This window comes from Echinops telfairi, unplaced genomic scaffold (assembly GCF_000313985.2).
Source record: "Echinops telfairi isolate 266 unplaced genomic scaffold, ASM31398v2 ScPeMD7_7410;HRSCAF=8448, whole genome shotgun sequence".
Lineage (NCBI taxonomy): Eukaryota > Metazoa > Chordata > Mammalia > Afrosoricida > Tenrecidae > Echinops > Echinops telfairi.
Window position 1 is genome coordinate 938524 of NW_022111310.1, and position 22075 is coordinate 960598.

General features: G+C 37.2%; 1 protein-coding gene across 3 annotated transcripts in view; it reads left to right on the forward strand.

The window, feature by feature from the left end:
• Positions 1-244: 244 nt before the first annotated feature.
• The window catches only part of ZCCHC7 (zinc finger CCHC-type containing 7), a 210460-nt gene continuing 188629 nt past the window's right edge, over positions 245-22075 (forward strand). For 2 of the 3 annotated variants that reach the window (XM_045296633.1, XM_045296634.1), the window contains exons 1-2: positions 4233-4368; positions 4861-5462. In XM_045296633.1, coding sequence (XP_045152568.1) covers positions 4343-4368; positions 4861-5462 — 628 coding nt within the window. In that variant the 5' untranslated portion in view covers positions 4233-4342. Of the gene's footprint in view, positions 291-4232; positions 4369-4860; positions 5463-22075 lie in introns of those variants that run through there. The other variant, XM_004711088.2, reaches the window with a different exon arrangement.

The following is a 22075-nucleotide window of genomic DNA, read 5'->3' on the forward strand; positions in this document are numbered from 1 at the left end:
ATTTCCTAAAGAAGTCTTAAAGGGGGAAAGCACCGTGCAAAAAAGAGACCAATCGAAAGGTTATCGATTTGGACGAGAAAGGGTTAACACTTGGCACGCATGCGCGCCGAGGGCCTGCGGGTGGGCGGGGACGGAAGGAGGAGTCCCGCCAGCAGTGTTTTCCCCGGAAGTTCCTCCCCTCCTCCCTCCTCCGCTCGGTCGCGGCTTCCCTACCTCATTTGTCCTCGCCCCTCCCCGTCCCTCTACGCGTTTTGGTTCCTGGTTGGTGCTTCCTGGTAGCAGCCACGGCAGTGAGTATGTGTGTGACGGACCCAGAGCCGCCCGCGGCCGGGGTACCCCTGCCCGCCCTCCTCGCCTGGCAGGATGTGGAAGTAGCCTGTGTCGGTTCGCAGACCACCCCGTCCTCTCTTTGGCCCCACGCGGGGCGGCGGGGGCGCCACTCGTGGCCCTTGCCCTCTGAGTGCCTTTTGTGGCGTCTGGGCTGACGGGCCGGGGTGTCCACTTTTCCCTGCCTGGCTAAGGCCCGTGGGTCGTGGAGGGCTGAGCGGCCGCGGGCTCGGTAAGGGCGGTGCTTCTGCCCATTCTGCCCCCGGCCCGGCCCGGCCCGTTCTTCCCTCTCCAGTTTTCCCTCCCTTTGCGGGAAGCTCCTCCGCCAACCGCGCCAAAGGGAGCCCGGCCTGGGAGGACCGACCTGTGCTGGGCCAACTCTGGTCTCCGCTGTTAGAAGCAACTGCTGCAGTAGTGGGACACCCCCCTCCCGTCCTCCCCCCGCCAAAAGAAAGTTCGACTATGTGCCCTCTTGTAAAAACAAGGAGACCTGGACCGAGTTCACTAAGCTCCCCTTCATCTCTCACACGTCTTGAGAACCGATAGTTGCCTTCAACATTAAGAGCTCCGGGGGCAGTGGACAAGGCGTCCACCTGGCATGGGGGCTGGCCTCGACTCGCTGGTGACGCTAGAAATGTCTAGAGTGAATTTACCTTTGTGTTTCAGATCGCAGGATTGGATTAGGTGATCTTGTATGGCCTTTTTTTAGCTCCATAAGTTACTTTCTCCGAGCTAGTTTCAGTTGCACCACTCGAAGATGGTTTGAATGTCACTTTCAAGGAATTTGAAGTGATGTGTGTGTATATTTTAAGACCGCATCATGCTTTGGGGTAGTTTAATATTACTATTTTCAACAGAATCTGAGGGTGGGGAATGAACAGAGGAAGAAGTGGAAGTGGAGATTCCTAGTAGGAATGGGGGTGGCTAAAAAAAGGTGGTGTGGGGGGAGTCTCCAAGGCTAAGACACTGCATCTTAATGGAAAGGCGCTGAGCGAAAGGTGGGGAAGGAGGAAGTTTCGGACATCGTTTGTTCTGATAAAAAGACCTTTAGGTATTGTAAGCACCGTTGGGACATGTCTGAATAAATTTAGCCATAATTTTCCCCACCCAGATCTTGTGTTCTGGTTTTGTGACCATCGTTGAGGGTGCTCACCTCATGTTTATTTGGTTCTAAGTGGCATTTGAAGAATGGACAGACATATTAACACTACAGCCAAGACATTTTAACACTACAGCCAACTTTTTGTGTTTCAAATCTCAGGGTAGCTTACTAGGTGTAAGGCAGACTTTGTGAGTTGAAGATAAATGACAGGTATTAATCACTTCCTAGGGAAAATCAAGCAGTAGATTTGCTTGAGATCCGCATCATCAGGACGATGTAGCTAGGCTGTTGATTTTATAAAAGTTCTTGGGAAGAAGATTAAGTGCCTGGAATAACCAGTAGGCAATGGGATTAACTGTAAAGATTTTATAAATTAATTCTGGAAGCTTAAGTAAACCAAGTTACTTTAAAAACCGGTGAATGAATACTGCTCCTTTTGAATATAAACAAGGGCTTCAAAAAGTCAGTGGAACAGTACCATCTTTTATTCCATTTTTCCATGAACTTTCCCAAACATTTTTAAAGATAGACTTCATTGCTGTGCCAGTATTTCAGGTTCTTTTATAAGAACTGTATTTTTTGGCTGTGGGTTTGTAGTAATCTTTTGAGCTCCAATTTGGGAGGCTTTTGGATAGTAAACTGACAAATTTGAGATTACACTTTTCCATCCAATTGAAATGCCTCTTTCTTAGTTTTTATACTCCACTGGAAAGTAAAATGAAAATCTGTATAACAAATTTAGGTGACGAAACCAATGCAAATGTAGAATTAAAGGAAGGGTTTTAAAATATTTAAAATATATTTATTTGCAAAATCCATAGGCAGAGGGAAATGGGAGTCTGCTCTGGCTGTGTTCTTAACTAGTTGACCTTCTTCGCTCTCTGGACCTTAGTTTCTTTATGTAGAAATTACGGAGGTTGTATGAGTATGAGAAAATCTGAATGGTACCTTCTATTTAAAACTTTTGTGACCATCCTAGTACTCTTGTGTTATCTAATTAATATGTTTGAGATGTGTACAGTGATCAAGAAGCAGAAAACCTAAATATGCATACATACATCTTCTGAGTATACACTTGCTTAAAAAGTAAATTAAATGCATTTGAATATAATTAAAGTAGTAACATAAACCCATACAGCCTCAGGCAAACCTTACCACGAGCATGCATAAACTGCACAAATGGAGCAAGTTCTGGTGAGCACAATTTTCAAGTACAGAAGGCACAAAATCCTCTTAAAGGCCATAGGGGCTAAATTGTTAAATTCATTTTTCTACATTTCAGGGAAAGAGATAAATCCTTAGACCCAAGAAGTCCGTTTTATTATGCTTCTGTAGTTTATTTTTGGCATACATTCACAGGTGTGCCTATGGCTCTTTCCTTAATCCCTTTCCTCTGGGACGGCTCCAAGAGTGGTGCAAATTTGTAACTCGGTAATTTAGCTTTTTAATTTTTTCTGTGCAGTGCCAGAATTATGTTTTATCTTAAGTCCACACTGGATCCTCAGGATGGATCCAGTGAGGATTTTGAAGGAAGCATAATTCCTTTGACTTCTTTTAGAATTAATTTACCTATTAAATAAAAAGGAAAGGATTCATCTTTTATAGAATTCCTCCGAGGCTAACATTTCAATATAGAACTGATAAATGCTCTGAACATTATTATTCAGACTGCCACATTCAACTTGTTTGACAATAACTGGCAGCCTGAAGGTAGCAGTGTAGTAAGGGGACAGGTACAGGGTAGCGTTTAGAAGAAAAAAGGCATTAGAAGTTGATTTCTTTGTTTCTGGGAAACTTCACCCTGAGTGTCATGTATTCTTGATTCTTGTTGATTTGATTTTGGGGATCAGCTGGTACTATCACCAAAACTGCTGTTAGATCATCCTAATACTTTGGGCAGATAATTTTGAAAACTAAAACTGTCATTCTTTTTGCATTTTATCTGTAGTATGTAATTTAGAGTGGAGTAGAAAGACTAAATTGGTGTTTTTACTGTTGGGGGCCCCTGAGTTTTGCACAAATGGGCATTGCTTTTGCAGAGCCCTCATCTTGACCGGTAGTCAGTTAGGCCCCATTTGAAGCATCGACTGTGTAGTTTTGGGGATAATTTGAAGCTTGAATACTTGAAGACAAGTATGAAATTCATCCCATCATACCTTTTTTTTGGGCACATACTAAGATTTTCAGGGCTTCAGAACAAATGCTTACTGTTATTGATGTATTCATTTATTAAGTCAACAAACATTTTTAGAGATCCACTTTAGTACTATAATAAGCGTGGTTTGGGGGAGCCACTGTTTAACATAAGTGCTTGTACTTGCCACTCTCCTAGATTTGTGATCTGGTGTAGGGTTACACATGGGTCTGCTAGCCTCAAGGTCGGCAGTTTGAAACCACTAGTCACTCTGGGAGAAGGAGGAGGCTTTCTGCTTTCAGAAAAGTTGCAGTCTTGGAAACCCCCAGGGGCAGTTCTGTCCCCTTAGAGGGTTGTTATGGATTGGAATTAATTCCACAGCAGTGATTGCTTGCTTGGTTGTTTTTTGTTTTTTGTTTTTTTTTTGTTTAGCTTTACATTGAATAATTAGAAATGGCATGCTGTTTTAAATGGAAGCCTATAATAGGGTGTTTAATTTAGTTTGGTGGGTTTAGGAAAGCTTTCTGGAGAAACTGATGGTTAAGCTGAGTTGAAGGAGGAGCAGGGCTGAATGTTTACCGACCTAAAAACCCTTTTTCCTGGATTCCATTCTCCTTATAGGACAGAGTAGAACTGCTCCATAGGATTTCCAAGACTAATCTATATGGAAGCAAGACTGCCACATCTTTCTCCCTTGGAACTGCTGGTGGGTTCGAGCCTGTGGCTTTTGTATTTGCAGCTGAGTCCTTAATGCACTGCATCACCAGGACTCCTTGCATATGCTCACAATAGGAAGTATTTCTAGGTATGTTCTTATTTTCAAAGCTGTCAAGTTTTGCCTAAGTTTACATGTTCTTATAGCTAGCATTGAAGTAAGCTAGCACAGATATTTTTTATGGATTCCTTTGGTCAGGGTTAACAAGGCCATGAGATTATTTTTTTTGTTGAGGTAAAAATCTGTACCAAGATAGTAAACTTGCTCATTTCTTCCTGTTGTGAATTTTAGTTGTCGTTGAAATAATATTCCTGTATGAGAAATATAAGCACTTATGTTAAGTAATGGATCCTAAAACAAGCTTAGTACTGAGGTGGATCTCTAAAAAGATTTGTTGATTTAATGAATGAATAAATCAATGATATCATTAGGCATACCTGGAAATATGAAGGATGGGTGGAATAGTGAAAACCATTTAATTATTTTAAGGCATTGAGAAAAGCAATGGCCTTACACACCATTTGTAGTAAGCAAACATGAATGGAGCTTTTAAAGTACTTGTTCATGTCTTTTTATTCACAGCCTCACAGTTAACTGCCATTCCATGATGTTTGGTGGTTTTGAGACGATAGAAGCATATGAAGATGACCTTTATCATGAAGAATCATCTAGTGAAAGTGTCGATAGCGAGGTGGAATTTCACCTCTACAGCCAAGTTCATTATGCCCAAGATCTTGGTAATGTCAGAGAAGAGAAACATGAAGAAATGGACTCTGAGAATTCTGAACTGCTGAGTAGAAAACCAATTCAGCAGAATCTAATTGTCCTTTCCGATAGCGAGGTCATCCAGCTGTCAGATGAGTCAGAGGCCCTCACCTTGTCTGATGAAGACAGTGTTTATAGATGTAAAGGAAAGACTGCCGAAGTTCAGTCACAGGAGGAGACCCGGGGCGCTCCTGTTAAGAAGTATCAGAGGGATATTGGGAAGCCCAAACCTGAAAAGAGACCAGGCGTGCTCCAAGAAGTCATGATTATAGAGGTCAGCTCCAGTGAGGAGGAAGACAGCAGCGTTTCAGAGAGTGATAATGTGGAAAGCTGGATGCTTCTGGGATGTGAAGTAGATGATGATAAAGATGATGATATCCTTCTCAACCTTGTGGGATGTGACAGTTCTGTTCATGAAGGTTAGTATTTGCCATTTTGAAAAGTAATGTCTTTAATAAAGGAGGACTGCCTTTTTCTAGACAAAAGACCAGTAGGGTCTGCTCCATTTAATTCCACCCTTTTAGACAACTCTAGTGGTCTGTCCGAACATCAGAAAGAATGTTAGAATCTCAAGGACGTTCGGTGAGCTAATTCTTAGCTGCTTCCTGTTTGGCTAAAAGTCGGTTCTGGACCAGAAAGGTTAGTTTCCCTCTCTCTGCGTGCTATCACAGGTAAGTTCGCTGTTTAACTGACATTGGCCCCATGCTGTTGTTCTGCTAACTCTCCTGGCACTGCCTCTTTCTAAATGTTTTACTTACCCAGGAATTCAGCCTGATAGCAAGCGTGGGGAATGCCTTGTACACAGAGTATACGGAATTTGAATTAGTGTTTAAGGAACTCCACAGTAAGGCAAGGGACCATGAAGAGCTGTAAGTCTTCAATCGATTGTAGGAGAGGGGGCAAATTCTGAGAAGAACGTGGTTGAGGATTGAACCTCGGTGTTACCCTTGTTTCCTCTTTTACGTTGTACGTAGTCTTGATGCTTGTTCTTTTCGAAAACCCTGCCTTACGTTTTCCTTCCATGATGCCTAATGCCTCGACCCTTGGAATAGTGTCCCAAATGATCTTTCTCCTTAATATCTATCCTGCACATTGTTGTTAACCAGAAGCCTTGAAATGTCCTTTTAGTTATGGTCCTGTACTACTGCCCCAGAACCTCTGAAGCTCTGAGGCTCAGGAAATTGTGGCATTAAGTACAGATCACACGTTAGGGAGCAGCAAACGATATTTTAGGGAACCAGAGGGTAAATAGTTTAGGCTTACGGCCATAGGATCTCTGACTACTTTGCTCAGCCTTAGTAGTACAAAAGCAGTCAGAGATAGAGACTACCTAAATAAATGAGGTGGCTTTTCCAATAAAACCTATTTCCAAAAAACAGGTGGTTGGCTCAGGCCCAAATTTGTCAACCCTGTGAATTTGACAGGTAAATGAAGCAAATAAATAAGAAGAGTAGGTAGAATTTGGAGCATAATCAAGTACAGTTTTGACAGAGTGAGGAGGTCTGCTAATATTTTTTGGTAGAAGGAGAGAAAGTTTTGGCAGGTGATATTAAACCTGTTTGATGTCTAGGTTGGCCAGGCAAGTGGCCAAGGAGATGTATTTGGTATCATTGAGACAATGCAAGTAATAGTTCACTGGGTGTGGGCAAAGGTTAACTGGAAGCTTGGAGACTGGAAAGGATGTTTAAGTGATGTGGGGAATACTGTTCCAGGATTTTGGAGCTATCTACCTTTTAAAAACAATATTGTCAAACCACATATGATTGTTAGTACAAAGATTTTTAATACGAGCAGCCCCTGACTTTAATTGTATTCATTTTACAATGAATTACAATTACAGTTGTCTGGGTTACATTTTATTGTTAGTAATATGTATTATATACAATATTGTAGCATGTGAATGATGTACTGCTGTTATCCTTATGTCTAGCCCAAAGACAATAAAGATTGAATTTATAAAGATATTGATAATGAAAGGCAATAAGAGGGGGGAGAAAGTATTTGACTTATGTCAAAACTGACCTGATAGAGTCTTGGGAATGGCACCCCTATTGTAAGTTGGGCTCTAACCCAACTTTATAGTTGAGGGATTTATATATTTATAAATTGAGAGAATGAATATTAGCATAATATTATTAGTCAGTACTCTTGATCACTGTGTTTTTTAATCACAATGTTGTTTGCCAAATCAATGCCCTTGAGCTGATTCTCAGTCATAGCCTCCCAATACTACAGGGTGGAATTGCCTCTTCAGGTTTCTGAGGCTGTAAATCTTGATCAGAGCAGAAAGTTTCATCTTTTGGTCTTTCTCTGGTAAGCGAGTAGTGGATTGAACTGTTGGTCTTAGAGTCAGCAGCCCAGCACGTAAACTACTATGCCACCAGGGCTCCTTAATATTGTCTATATATGTGAAAAATTATTGATATAATACAGTCTTTTTGTAATGCATACCTCTGGCAGGAACTAATTCTACAGCTTCCCAGGGATCTATAGCTCTTACATTGGAAATTATTGTGCTAATGAATCAACATTAAGAGAATAAAAGGACTGCTTAGAAGTAGTAGTATATCAAAAGAGGGAGATGTGCTTACAATGAACTTATTCTGAAGGGTTCCATAACTTTTTCCAGCAGCCTGGAGCAACATGAAAGAAATCAAATGACCTGGGTTTAGGTTTAGCATTATACTCACAGAAGATAAGACAGGTGTTTTTTGTACTTATTTTTGTTTTTTTCTTTAAATTGCCTCTCAAGATTATCCCAGTTTTATCAACCACTTCTATGTTCATGATGAACAAACTACCATCATCTTTTTGTGCCTCTTTCTTGAGTTCCAGTTCTTCATGTCAGCCCCACGTCTATGTTACTGTCATTTCAGAGATAACATATTATAAAGAAAGCTTGGTAAATTAAAAAGAAAGTTATCTTTCCTTTGAAACTAGCTTTCTACCTCTTGATTTCTACCTTTTCACTAAAGGATCTACAGAGATGATGGTGTTGACTGTAGGATGTGGGTAGGTTGGGAAACCAGTTGGAGATGTTAAGATTTCCAGGAGAGAGAAGATTACTGATAATATGATATTGTTGGCAAAAGGCAGTTTTAAGTTAAGAAGGAGGCATGTAGAGGAAATTTATTTTAAAACTAAAAATTTTTTGTGTAACTATTGGGTCATGGAGAGGAAATACAATCCTAAAGGAAAGATTGTCTTAACTGTAAAGTGTAGATGGGCTAAAAAAAAAAAAGGTGATTAAAATATAGAGTGGCCTGAGAACACGAGAAGGTCTTTATTTCAAGCTGGAGAGTCCAGGACAATTTGTTGGAAGCCAGGGTATGAGAGTTGAGTTTTGAAAGAAGGACAGTAGTTGACCAGCTTGGGGATGGTAGATGGTATTAGAGTAGGAAGTTTTAGGTGAAGAGAATAATTTTCCCCAAAGCATAGCAAAATGAAAAATGGCACAGTGAGTTTGGTGATGTGTAGGTATGTTAGTCTGGTTGTTGGAATGAAGTAAAATAAGCAGAATGAGTCACCAGGGTTAGATCATGAAATGACTTTGGGAGTTCATCTTGAAATGATTGTGAGGCATTTGGAAATGAAAAGAACGGATTTAGTCAATGGATCTTAAAGGAATGAAGAAAAGATGTAAACAGGTATTACATTTCTGGGAAAATACTTTTTACTGTTGTTTTTGTAAAGAGAAACTTGTTTGAATATTTACTTATATTGAAGCAAATTCTTGTAGCAAAATTAGCCGCATTAAAGTAGATAATTCACTGGCATTTAGTATATTCACAATTTTATGGAATTACTACCTTATCATTATCTTCAAAAGGAGACTTGATTAAGCACTCACTTCTTATTCCCTGTTCCTGAGCCCTGGCAACCACAAATTTATTTTCTGTCGCCAAGAATTTACATATTCTGGATATTTTTAAAAAAAATTATTTTATTGGGGGCTCATACAATTCTTATTCCATACATACATCCATTGTGTCAAGCACATATATACATTTGTTTTGCCCTCATCATTCTCAAAACATTTGCCTTGTACTTTAGCCCTTAATATCAGTTGCTCATTTTCCCCCTCCCTCCCCACTCCCCCCGATTCTGGGTATTTTATGTAAAAAGAAAAATACAAGAGATAACCTTTGGTGTCTGGCTTTCACATAGCATACTGTTTTTAAAGTTTGTTGGAATTGCAACGGATCGAAGCTTCATTTTTCCTTTGTATGTCATTGTACTAGTACTATATTTTGTATATCCATCCATCCTTTAATGGTCAGTGGGTTATTTTCACCTTTAGGCTATTGTGAGGAGTGCTACTGTCAACATTTGGATACATGTATTTGTTTGAATGTCTGTGCTCGTTTCCTCTGGGTATATACCTAGATGTGGAATTGGAGAGTCATTTGTTAATTCTATGTTTGACATTTTGGAGAAGCAGCAAGTTGTTTTCCACCGTGGTTATACCATTTTACATTTCCACCAGCTATGTGTGAAGGTTCTACTTAACAACATTTTAAAAAATAATTTCATTAGGAGCTCTTAACAGCTATTATAACAGTCCAAAATTCAATTAGATCAAACATAATTGTACAATTGCTGCTACCACCACTAGTTTCAAAACATTTTCTTCTTTAGCTCTTTGATACCAGCTCCCCTTCATCCCCTCCCTCCTGTTTTTTTGTGATTTGGTATCCAAAGGAGATGGGTGGTTTCAGGATGCTTAAGTCCCTTAGATAAAATGGCGTGGTATTTGTGTATAGCTATGCACATCCTCTCGTGTACATTAAATCACCTCTAGATTACTTATACCTAATGCAGTGTCATGCTTAATACAATGTAAATGGTGTACAAATAGCACTTTTTGCTCCCACGGAGCCAGTGGAGGAATTGCTTTGACTACTTCAATTATTTTTTTCCAAACACTTTCACCTTACTCCGATGTGGACCCTCTGGACGCAGAGGGCTGCCGAGAGCTGACTATAATGGTCATGTTGCAGGTTTCTGTTGGATTCGCGAGTAAATTGTTCATTATTATCTGAATCATTGTTTTTTATGTGTGTATAGTTTATTGACAATAATTATAATGAATGACTAAGCACAACTACCTTTAATCAGAGATATATTTCTATCACTTATTAACTTTCTCTTTTTTCCTTCCTCAAGTGAGGTTATATAATATTTGTCTTTTGTAACTGAATTATTTTACTTAGCATAATGTCTTCCAGCTCCATTTATATTGTAGCATGCATCAAGATTTCATTTTTTCCTGTGGTCTGAGTAATAATGCTCTATTGTCTGTCTGTACCTCATCTGTTTATCCATTCATCTGCTGGTGGACATTTGGGCTACTTCCGCTGCCGGCTGTTGTGAATGGTGCCGGAATGAACACGGCTGGACAGGTTTTTGAGCCTTTGCTTTCAAGTCTATTTTTTTTTTTTAAATCATTTTATTGGGAGCTCTTACAGATGTTAGCACCCTAGCCCCAGGAACCCTTATTCTGTTATATATTATTATTATTATTTGCTCTATCTTACATCATCTAATGTATTCATTCACCTACAATTCTGTTATTCATTCCCCCTGAGTGGGGTTTTACAGTCATCGTTGCTATCCACGTCTCTCCTCCCGGCTCCCCCCATTCTTCCCGTACCCTCAGGGCATCATTATTTCAGTTACTATTTCTAAAGAGTTTATTATCTTAGATTTCATGCATCAAACGATCTTAGTTATACAAATGAACATACACAGGTCTTGTTAGATCTGCTTTTGAGTCATATGTCTAAGAGTGGAATTGCTTGATCATCTTTGTTGTTTTCTGTGATTCTCTTTCCTAGTATTTTGTTGTGCTGTTACCTTTTATAGTTTATATTGACTTATGTTTTTCTAGAATGATTTCTAAAATGCATTTTAATTTCTTATGTTTTTCTTTCATTTATAATTTGTAAAGAAACTAAATATTTTGTACAGGTATATATTTCTATCAAGGGGTGTGTGTGTGTGTGTGTGTGTGTGTGTGTAAATGCATGCCTCTTTTCCTGGAACATTAGTGAGAGCATGTATACAAAACCCACGTGTGTCCAGACATCCAGTACTTATTTCTACAACCCCGTTACCATTTTTCTCTTAGGGTTTTTCTGTTCCAGCCAAATGGAAACAAACTTTGCAATTCTGCATGTTAACGTGCTTGACTCTTAAATTTCAAGTGTATATTATTTATTTCCTTGATCTGCTAATGACAGTTAATAAACAATATTTTAGTACTGATGCTTATTGGGGTATATTGTTATTCTAATCATTACTACCCCTTGTAAGATGCTTTGGGACTAGATCTGGCTCATTTTAATTGTCTTTAGAGAGAATATTTTTACCATGTTAATGGAAGCTTGTGGGAATTTTGTCATATTTTTGAAATGCAGTTTGTAAAGCAGCAGCAATAGCTGTTTTGTGTGCTTTCTTCCTCCTTAACCCCCCATACTATGGCATATTTAAAATATCAATGTGAGAGGAAAGATTCCAAACTCCTTGAAGACAGGTTTTTCTTTCAAGCCCAGAAGTCTCCTTGTAATATTTAGTGGAAGCTCTGATATATCTATTACCTTGTTTCCCATCAAACCAGTAGACATTTAATGAGCATGGACTGTAAAATACAAGTAACATTGCGGATTTTAAATCACCAAAGATGTCCTAGACTTTTGTGGTTTACTGTTACACTGAGGAGACAATGTAAAAAGCTAGGTAACTTATGAAAGTCTCTTCTTAACCTTGGGAGTTAAGTCTCTCAAAACCCTGCTGATACACTTGATTGAAACGTTTAACACCTTGTAAGGAATAGAATTAGTGAGTTTGATGTAATACAGCAACCTGTAAAAGACTGTATTTGTTGTTAGGTGCCATTGAGCCCGCTCCGACCCATAGGGACCCGATTCACGACAGAAGGAGCCATTGCCTGGTCCTCTGCCATCCTCACGTTTGTTCCTGTGCTCAAGCACGTTGCTGCAGCCCCTGGTCTGTCCATCTCATCGAGGACCTTCCTCTTTCTTGCTGCCCCTCCACTTTACCAAGCATGGTGTCCTCTAGGGACTGTTCTCTTCTGATGACATGTCCAAAGTTCTCTTCTTACCAACATGGTAAGACGGGACGAAGTCTTACCACCCTTGCATTAAGGTGCACTCTGAGTGTACTTCTGAGACATGTCATTTTGTCCTTATAGGAAGGAGTCCAAGGTACTTTCAGTATTCTCCTCAAACACCGTAATTCAAATGCCTCAATTCTTCTTCAGTCTTCCTTTTTTGTGTGTAAGTAGTTATATATTTTTCCATGAACTGTTATTAAATTTATAGTTGCAAAGATGGTGTGGGGGTGTGACTTTGGACCTGCTCTTACAAAAAGGAGGAGGAATCAAACTCAACATCAGCTGAAGGCCTGTTCCTGTGAGGTGGTGTGAGACATCCTTCTAACCTCCTTTAACAATTCTGACACCGACGGTCTCTCTCTCAGCACTCTTCTCCTCTGCTCAGTTGGATAACTCACTGCAGTGGCCACACAGAACTCCCAGACCATACTCGTGATTGTGGGGTTTCTTTGGTTGTTAGCAGGTGTAATTCAGGATGAAGAATGTTCGGGATACAGTTCTTCAGTGAGGAGCATCTCTTCTAATCGTGCCTCTCTGGCCCTGGTCCTTCCGCCCTCACTACTCCTTGGCCTCCGCTGTGCTTGGACGATCTAAACAAATGTTGATGTGGTATTGTTTAACATCACCCATATTTCTTGTAAATTAAAGAGCTAGATGCTTGATGAAGTTCACCTTTCTTCCCAGGGGTTCTGCCACCAATTTACAGATAGATTCATTTGTTTCATTTTGTTTTTGATCAGTTTAACTTTTTTAGGATTAGTTGTTTTAAATTTAAATTTTATTTACAAGGTTTCAAATAGAAATCAACAAAACAAGATCAATATACCAAAAAATTTGTGGAAAAATGGAATTAAAAAGTAATGGAATTTCTCCAAGAACTTTTTGACTTTCCTTTGTATTCAGTGAAATATACCTTGTGGTGAATTTTCATCCTGTTTCTTCCTTTTTTCTTGGGTAACTATTAGGAAAAAAACGGATAGTTCATTCTTACATTTAAAAATACACATGTATTGGCAGCTATGTTCATATTGACTTCTTTATACCTTCTCTTCCCTTTTCTCAAACAATAACATGCTAGTCATACTTTCTTCTACATTAAAAAAAGGCTTATTTATTAACAGTATATCCTGGATATTAAGCCATAGTTGCACTAATGTATAAAGATCTTTCTAATTTCCAGAACTATACACTTGTATCTTCTACACTAATCAGAACTGTGCACACTAAGCATGTAATAAACACTCCCTTTAAAAAGTGTGGTAAAGTATATGAAGCAAAGCATGGCATTTGCCAGCTTAGCCACTTTTCAGTGTACAGTTCAGTGGCATTGTGGATGTCACCAGGCTGTACACCAGTCACTGCTGCTCAAACGCTTCTCATCACCTACTGGAAGTGGAGGAGTAGTAAATTAGAATAATTACAGTCTCAAATGTTTTTAGAGCAAGTGAATATAATAGTCTAGTTCTACTTTTTGAAGCATGCTTATTCCTGGTCTTATACTAATTCGTGGTCCTGGTAATTTTTTCCCATTTAATAATTTTGCAAGATTTAGATAAAGCCAAAAAAAATAATAGGTTCTGGATTTAAAAAGAAAATAGCTTTTGAAGAGTGGATATGAGAACATTTTTTCTGAGTTGAAGAAACCATATTAACTTTATGGAGTTAATATGATACAGAATTTTGCAATAAAATAGAGCTGCTTTGGTCCGTATAATTTGGTATATAGCTGTTTTTACACAAGGAATACCTAGCAGATTTTAGGTATTTCCTGTGTGCAAAAGAGCTGTCTTTCATAGAGTGTAGTTGAAGCTGTGTTGTATATGGAGCATAGCACTTGACAAAGTACTGCTTGAAACTGCACTGACACTATGGCTTGATGGAAGTCTATTTCTTTGGAAATTGAAGTCCAGAAAGGCTTTTAAGGACTTAAGACCAGGACACCTATTAGCTGTCTTTGTGTCAAGTCCATGCTTCTACCAAGTTATATTCATCCATAAAAGTTTTGGGTACGATTTCAGGGAATGAGAGGCAGTGCTGAACCCTTGGCATTTATTAGGCACTGAACCAAGACTTGATAACTAATTAAAATTTGAGTGGTGTACATTGCCTATTTGATTCCCCCCCTGCCCCCCCAAATATGCCATGTTGCCTTTGATCTGGACCTTTGCACATGCTGCTCTTCTACTTGGATCAGTTCCTGCCCCTTGTCTGGCTGATCCCTACTCATCCCTCAGGTCTCAGGTTAAAGTCACTTCTAGTTAAGGTAACCGACAGAGGCCCTCATTAGTGCTAGTTATTACGGCTGTTGCAGCTTTGCAGTTGGCTAGCGTGACTTTCGGTAATTTAGTATCTTTATTGATAAAATAGTAAATTTTATTTCACTTCATAATACTAAAATAAAACAATAGATAGACTAAATTGCTGTAATAGGAAAAATATTTTGACACCTTAGGAATCCAAATTGCTTTTGAATGGCATGTCCCTACTTTGGCATTTTCCTTAAATTTTTATTTTACTTGAAAATATTTTATGATCTACAAGTTTGTGTGACTTTAAACCTAAGTTTGGAAATTTGTCGAAGTAATTAATTGGTTGCTTACAAGAATTTCCATATAGACTCTGCCTTTAGAAACCTTAAAATCTAAGGCAATATGGAAAGTTAACTATTCTGACTACAAATACAAGAGCTACCTCAACCCAGTGTAAGATTACTTCCAAATGAGCACACTATAAAAAGCCCTGGTGACCCAGTGGCTAAGCACTGGACTGTTAATCAAAAGGTCAGCAGCTCCAGCCCACCAGCTCCTCCCCCGGAGATGTGCTTCTGGAAAGATGCTAGCCTTGGAAACTCTGGGCACTTCTACTCTGTCCTGTAGGGTTGCTGTAAGTTGGAATCCTCTCAATGGCAAAAAGGGATAGTAGATGGTTTTTTTAGAAGATGACTGTGGATAGGCAAAGTACAAGACTGAAGGGAGAAGATACCCCTTGAGTCCATAGATAGGCTTGAATGTTCATATTAAATCCAGGGCAGACAAATAGCTGAAAACCCTGACAGAAACTCAAGACTACCTTGAATGTTTGTGTGAGGGTGGGAATGAGTAAACATTTAGTGACCTCTAAAGCCATCACACCCTAAATGGGAAAAAGGATATTTCTGTTCTGTGCATGTTCACATTTTGGTATGATTTCTTGGCCTTATAAGTTTGTTCAAATGCTCTCTGTTTCTTACATACCTTCTTTTTTCTTTCAAATAAAATTGGACATTTCATGCAACTTTATGTCAGATAGAAAACTTCTCTCAAAGAAACCAGGTACTATACATTAGTTGAGGGACATGACCAGCTATTCCAGTGCAAGTACATCTGGTTCTTTATGGCTTGTGCTCTTTCTCAGTGCCTTTGCACAAAAAGAACATTTCCGTTAGCCTGGAAACAGCAGTACATTTTCCTCGGATCTTTAAGGTGGCGGTTCCCTTTTTCCTGCACTTGTCAGACGAGTATCAGTTAATCGAGTTTCTTACGAGATCTTACAGCCCAATAGGTCCTAAGAGTGGGTTTCTGTGTGACATACTTCTCATTGATCTATTGGTTTATTTCTGCCCTATAATTGAAAAGTGGCACATGCTAGAGTTCTAGCCCCCAAACCGTTTGAGGAGAGCATCAAAGAGCTCCCTCCCTGGTGTTTTTAGCTTTTGTAAGCCTGTGCTACACAATTCCTAAATCTGCTTTTGAACCGTGTCTCTAGTTGTAGCATGTCATCTTACACTTAACTATTGTAAGGGCATCTTTTTATTTAATTTCTCATTAGCATAATGGCGAGCTGTGTTACTCACTGTTGCATAGTGAAGTTGTCATAGGGAAAGAAGAAGTAAAAATGTTCCATCTCAACTTTACTTGTGAATGGAGTGAAGTTTGAAAGCCTTTTATGGCCATTGTTCAGCAGACTGAAAATCTCATTAGAAACCCCAGAAATGCCAAGGAAGCTTTGGGTTGGATTTTAATAACATTTTGAGAAGTTGATATTGTATGTTGCTAATTTCTGTGATTTCACTGTTGGTCAGCAACTTAGGTATGCATTTGACCAAAGTCAATTTATGACTTTTAGTTTAGATTCATATACAGTAGCTGTTCTTTTCAGCAATAGTAGGTTGGGGGGAAGAGAATTTTACTCTCTTTGGGGGAGGGAGGTGGCATTTCTTTTAGTAACTTCTTTTCATATAAGATATTCTAAATTAATTGGAAAAGGCTTAATAAAAAAGTGCCTTGAAATATATTTATTGAACTAATAATTTAGTTTAATTGCCATGAAAATGTTATTTACTTACTTTATCTACAGCTTCACATTTCTCTGGAATGGGGAAGCATAAAATTATATGGGCACATTTCCATTCTTGTCTAGTTATCATAGGAATTTGAATCCTGATGTCTTTCTGGGTGAAGAGTATTTAAATTTAATTTCCTGTAGCTACTGTTTGCTATGAAAACAGACTGTTGTATATCATGATCACTTGTCTTAAAACATTATTATAATTTATATACAACATATATTTAGGTCAGAAGAAATATGATGTGAATTGTATACAATTACATGTAAAACTTTTTTGTCAAAGGACATGCAGACTGGAGACCATTTCGTCCTTATCGCCATGTAGCATGTTGTGGTTGTTCAGACTTTACTAAAATTATATTTAGTTTCAAAATAATTTATCACTTTTGCTAAGTGTTAATATTTAATATTGAAGCAAAAAACTGACATGATGGAGGTTTTCCGACTAAAGCTTTTAATTCTGAAAATCATTGTTCATCTTCGCTTCTTTATAACTGAGGGTATTGTCATGGTTAGGGTTTTGGCATTTTGAGTTCCTTGCCATGTTGTTGATGTTGCTAGGAATAAAGAAATGAATATTTCAATTGAGCAGCCACCATGTGTAAGGTCACATTTTCTTTTTGAACTATATAGGTATGTCTAAGAATATCTGTAGACATAGATTTGCCTTATTTCTTATTTTTTGAATCTTGATCTAATAGTTTTGGCTTTGAATAGAGTTGCAATTCTGGGGCTAAAATTTATTTTGTCATATAGACTTGAATTAAAATTAAGTGCAATATAATATAATAGGTTACTTTGAAGTGGAGCTTGTCTGCTAAATGCAGCTTTCATTTCTGAAAATGTCTACCTTAGAATTTTTGCTTTCGTCATAGCTTTGAAAATTAGTTAACCTTAGACTTAAAAGCATCTGGTTTTTAGCCCCCTCTTGGCAAACATGTTTTAAGGAGAGACTCAGCATGATCCTATGACAGGGATATTGCCCTCCTCCATTTCATGTCTCTATAGTTACCGTATGATTACCCCAATGTGAAAGAATGGCTATTTGGAGCTCTATTTTAAGGGAAGATGTTTTTATTGACAGTTGCTTTGATGTGAGGAGGTCACATTTGATTTGGTTTTATAACTGGATAGCTCTTTCAAAACCAAATGATCTATTCTAGAAAAGGAAAGTTTCAGTTCTAGAAAACTTTTCAATGCTCTTTTCATATTTGTAGTTTATGAGAAATTCTAAAGATGTAGGAAATAGACTGTTTGTGGTTGACAAATGAAATTAATAGACTAATACAAATTCATGCTTTGAAAAGTTAGGTGCCAGGATTTCAATATATAGAGGAATGTGAAAAGTAAATTTAACAGAGGGCTGTATTTACAGAACAGCCTTGCAAGCACATTAATCCTAGACATTTATATGCACTGGTCCTATTTTAATGTATATTGATCTGGTTTAAAACAAAAATGAACTTTTGTCAGTGAAATAGTGTTAAACCTTTCAACTTTTAAGGAGGATTTTAATTGCCAATAGCACCTTACTGTTTTAAGTGAGAAGTTGAATGATTCCCTCCTCCATTGTACTTGAGTGTTTTACTCTTAACTCAGTACCTAGCATCTACTCCAGCTCTTTTGATTTGCCCTTACATAAGATCAATTTTGTGAGAGAGTAAATAAATCTGAAATCTTGCTATAATGATATTGTGTAATAATTACATTTTTTTTCTGTATGAATACTTTTTTAAGTGTGGGGAATATTTCCCTGAAGAGATCATAAAATTCAAGCTAAATATTGTCACATAAGTGAGTTACTGGTAAAAATCCATCAGGACAGTTGTGGAAAGGACTATTGTATTGGTTCTTAAAAACCACAATTTTTTTGATGGTTATATTAATCCTGTCTTTCTATTTGAAATGTTCCACTTTGAGAAATTTCCTTTATTATCACATTTAACAGGTGAAATGTGATGATTTTGCCACAGGTCATCTGATGTCAGATTGTGTTAGTTAGATTAACTTTGGCTCAGTTTTCTATGAGGTAGTCAGAAGTTGTGTTAAGTTCTGGGATTGAACTTCCATTTTAGTTAACATCAGAAGCAAAGGTCTTGACTTTTCTTCAATTTGTTAAAAAAATTTTTTAAAGCTTTGAAATTATTTAAACACAGGAGGAAAGATTTGGAAGTTATGTGCCCTGAAGCAATGTTAAGCATCTGGGAATCCTTTCTTTCTCTTCTTTTAGATATATCACATACATATGTATATTTTGACTAAAAGGGGGGAGAATGGACTTAATCCTCTATGGTATATTGTGGATACACTTACTATTTATCATTTTAAAAAATAATAAAAATCAAATTTATTTGGAAATCTCAAAAGGTCTTTAGTAGTATACACCTACAACTCCAGCAATCCCTTTTATCTATACACATTTCCCTGCCTATTGTGGCTATTTGCTCTAATTTAAATTTCCCATGGCTTTGGGAGGCTGACTTGGTTTTCTGCAAGAGTGCCCAGGCTTCCGTGGCCGTATATTTTGGGTGACTTTTCCACTTTTTCTTTTTTGTTATTTTGTTGATTGCTGAAGGGAGAGAAGATTTTTTAAACTGTTTTTTTTGTTTTGATCTTTGCTCCTTGGCTCATCTATTTGCGTGTTGTTTTCTTTTGCAGACTGGGAAGAATTGTTGTGTAGTATTTATATCCATAGGGACTAGCAGGGAAAAACTCATTTTGTTCTTCGTTTTGTTTTCTTAATAACAGTAGCAATTTAATTTTGGGGCCATTGAGACATTCAAAGGATATGTTAGCATTATGCATGAAATTTGATAGAAAATTATAAAGCCCAAGGATTTTTATTCATGGTCACTTTACTGTTAGAACAAAAATGTTATACTAAATCAAACTAAATACTAATTGCTGTATAATTATAATTACTGTTAAAATTCTTATTTAAATATTGTGTACTCAAGCTATTCATAGCAAATCAGTTGTAACCTGGCTTGAGAAGTTTTCCTTATATTTAGTTTTGTTGTCTATAGTATGTATATAATCAAGTCTGCATATAAATACATTTGATTGGGGATATGTAATTCTAACTTGAACTAATTTTAATATTTTGCTTATTCTTGTAAAAATGCATATTTTCCAGTGAGAAGAATTTTGTTTGAACCAGCTTCATGCTGTCAAATGCTAAATCCTTTTTGAAAAGTGCTGTGGCAATTCAAATATTAAGTGATTACGGTTTCTAAGATCTCTTCATGGGTTGCATTCATAGGAAGTAGAGGCCTCTAGTTACTATATCTCCCCCAAATATGTTTTCATTATCTGAACATTTAAAATATTAATTTATGTAACCAGAGCTACTTTGATTTTATGTTTTGTGAGTGGCATTATACCATAATATATTGAACTGAAATTTGTATTCACGAAATTAGGAAAGTAATAATAACAATCCCTTTAGCTACTAAAAAAACACAAACATTTCCCTGATCTGTCATAAAAAATATTGTCATATGCTATTGCATTTGAGGCTCAAAAAGCTTTGTAATGTTAGCAAATTGGAGGAAAAGGGTAATTTGAATAATGTGTAGTTTTCAGGTGTTTTGTTTACTTGTTTAATTGATTGTACACACTGTCAGTGAAGTACCAAAAATGCTCCCTCGGCATGTCTGTGAGGTATTTGGGGATCTGGAGTAAGGATAGGACTTTCTGTGTCTATGAGTTCACAGTGTTTCTTTTTGAATTTAGTACTTTTAGGATATGAAACTGATTTCCAGAATTTTTGCTTCTCAGGAAACACTATTGAATTTTTGTTTACTTTAGCCATTATTTTTTAGCTACTGTTTTACATTTCGATTTCTATAAAATGACTTCTCAAGAAGAAGCAACTTTTAAAATCAGGGAGAGTTTCAAACTAAGAAAAAGATGCATCCCGATTGTTTGAATAGCTATTATATAACCATGGCAATTAAAGTCATCTTTTGGGTTACTGTTCTTTCATCATAGTTATGTAGGCTTCATAAATTTGGAAAATTATACTTTCTAAATTCTAATTAGTCTATTATAAGCTTACACTTCATGTGCATATGTAATTATTGAGAAATACAAATAACATCTAAAACATGTTTATTCCTAGTACGTATCAGACCAGGATGTAATCTGTGCTATGAAAACACCCAAACTGTCAAAGTGTGCAGCCTTCATGGAATGCTTCTGTTAGCACATTTTACTAGTGCTAATGGAAAATACTAGTTCTTACAGCTTGTGCCACGGATGTTATTGTTTGTGCCTTAGTAGGAGAACACTTTAGGCCAAACCTGTAATTTATTAAGGAAAAAGCAATTGATGAAGTGATTTTTATTCCTTTTAAAAACTTCGCAGTCATCAGACAGCCCTTTTATTGTGTTTTTTTTAAGGTCACAATTTCTTGATGCCTTTTCCAGCCTTTATTTGAAACTCTTGTTTTGTAGGATTTCTTTTTTTGTTCTTGTTCTTTGTTCTTTTTGTTAGTGGGTGTAAGATTCTTTTAAAGATGAATGGCTAGACATGTATAGTAATTAATACTTAAGTATAATGAAAATTGGTTTATTCACGATAGTTTTTCTAGGTCAAAGAATATGTGAAGGTAAGCCAATGAGGGTAAAATTCCATGTGTGGTCTGGAAGGAAGTTTTTGTTTGTTTGTTTAACTTAAGTTTTTTCTTTAGGAAAAATAGGCTCTGAATTAGACCTTTAAATTAGGGTTGTTTGTATAATTTTTATAATTCTGTTTGGTAAGCATGCTTGTTTTATGCTTCAGTAAGTTTTGCTGGGCTTGTGGATATTTCCTGAAGAATAGCATTATGGGTGTGAGAAAATAGGGAGCAGAGCAAGATTGGAGTCTGGGGGTGGGGGTAGGGATGAGGATGGGACAGGAAACATTTCCCCCAAATGTGTCCACCTGACAGGTGAAGATTTCTTTGCCAGTTTGGGTTGTCAGAGCATAGTGTTTGAACGCTAGCTTACTTAAACTTGGACATATATCACAAAGTTTGATTGCAGTAAGCACTAGAATTTTAATTCTGCCCTTTAGCCTTAATTTAAGCCTTTTAAATTTTATAAAACAATGCCTTGTTGCTAATTACTAATGTTTAGTTAAGTATGTGTTCAATTAAATGAGTTTCATGAATTGTATTTAATTTTTTAACTTTTTAGCTAAAACTATAAAAGGAATAGGTAAAAATTTAGGAATTGAATAATATAAGTCTAATTTTGATACAGAGATGGTTTAGAAATAAAGTATGCTTGTTGTAAAATTATTTTATTTCCCAGCGTTCTAAGGTTGTCAATTGACTTTCAGTATACAGAAAATTTTAAATTAAATTAAAATGTTAAGTTCAAATATTGATGTAAGTAAGCCAGAGCCACATCGTTTAAAAATTGCAAACCCGAAGGGGCTTCAAAAAATTCATGAAAAAAATGAAATTGAAAAGAATAGAATTTCTCCATGAATATTTTTTAAAGCTCTCTTGTACATAAAATAATGCTAGTGGTTGGTTTATTTTGATCTTTAGTGATTGGATTTTTTAAATCGGAATGAAGCTTA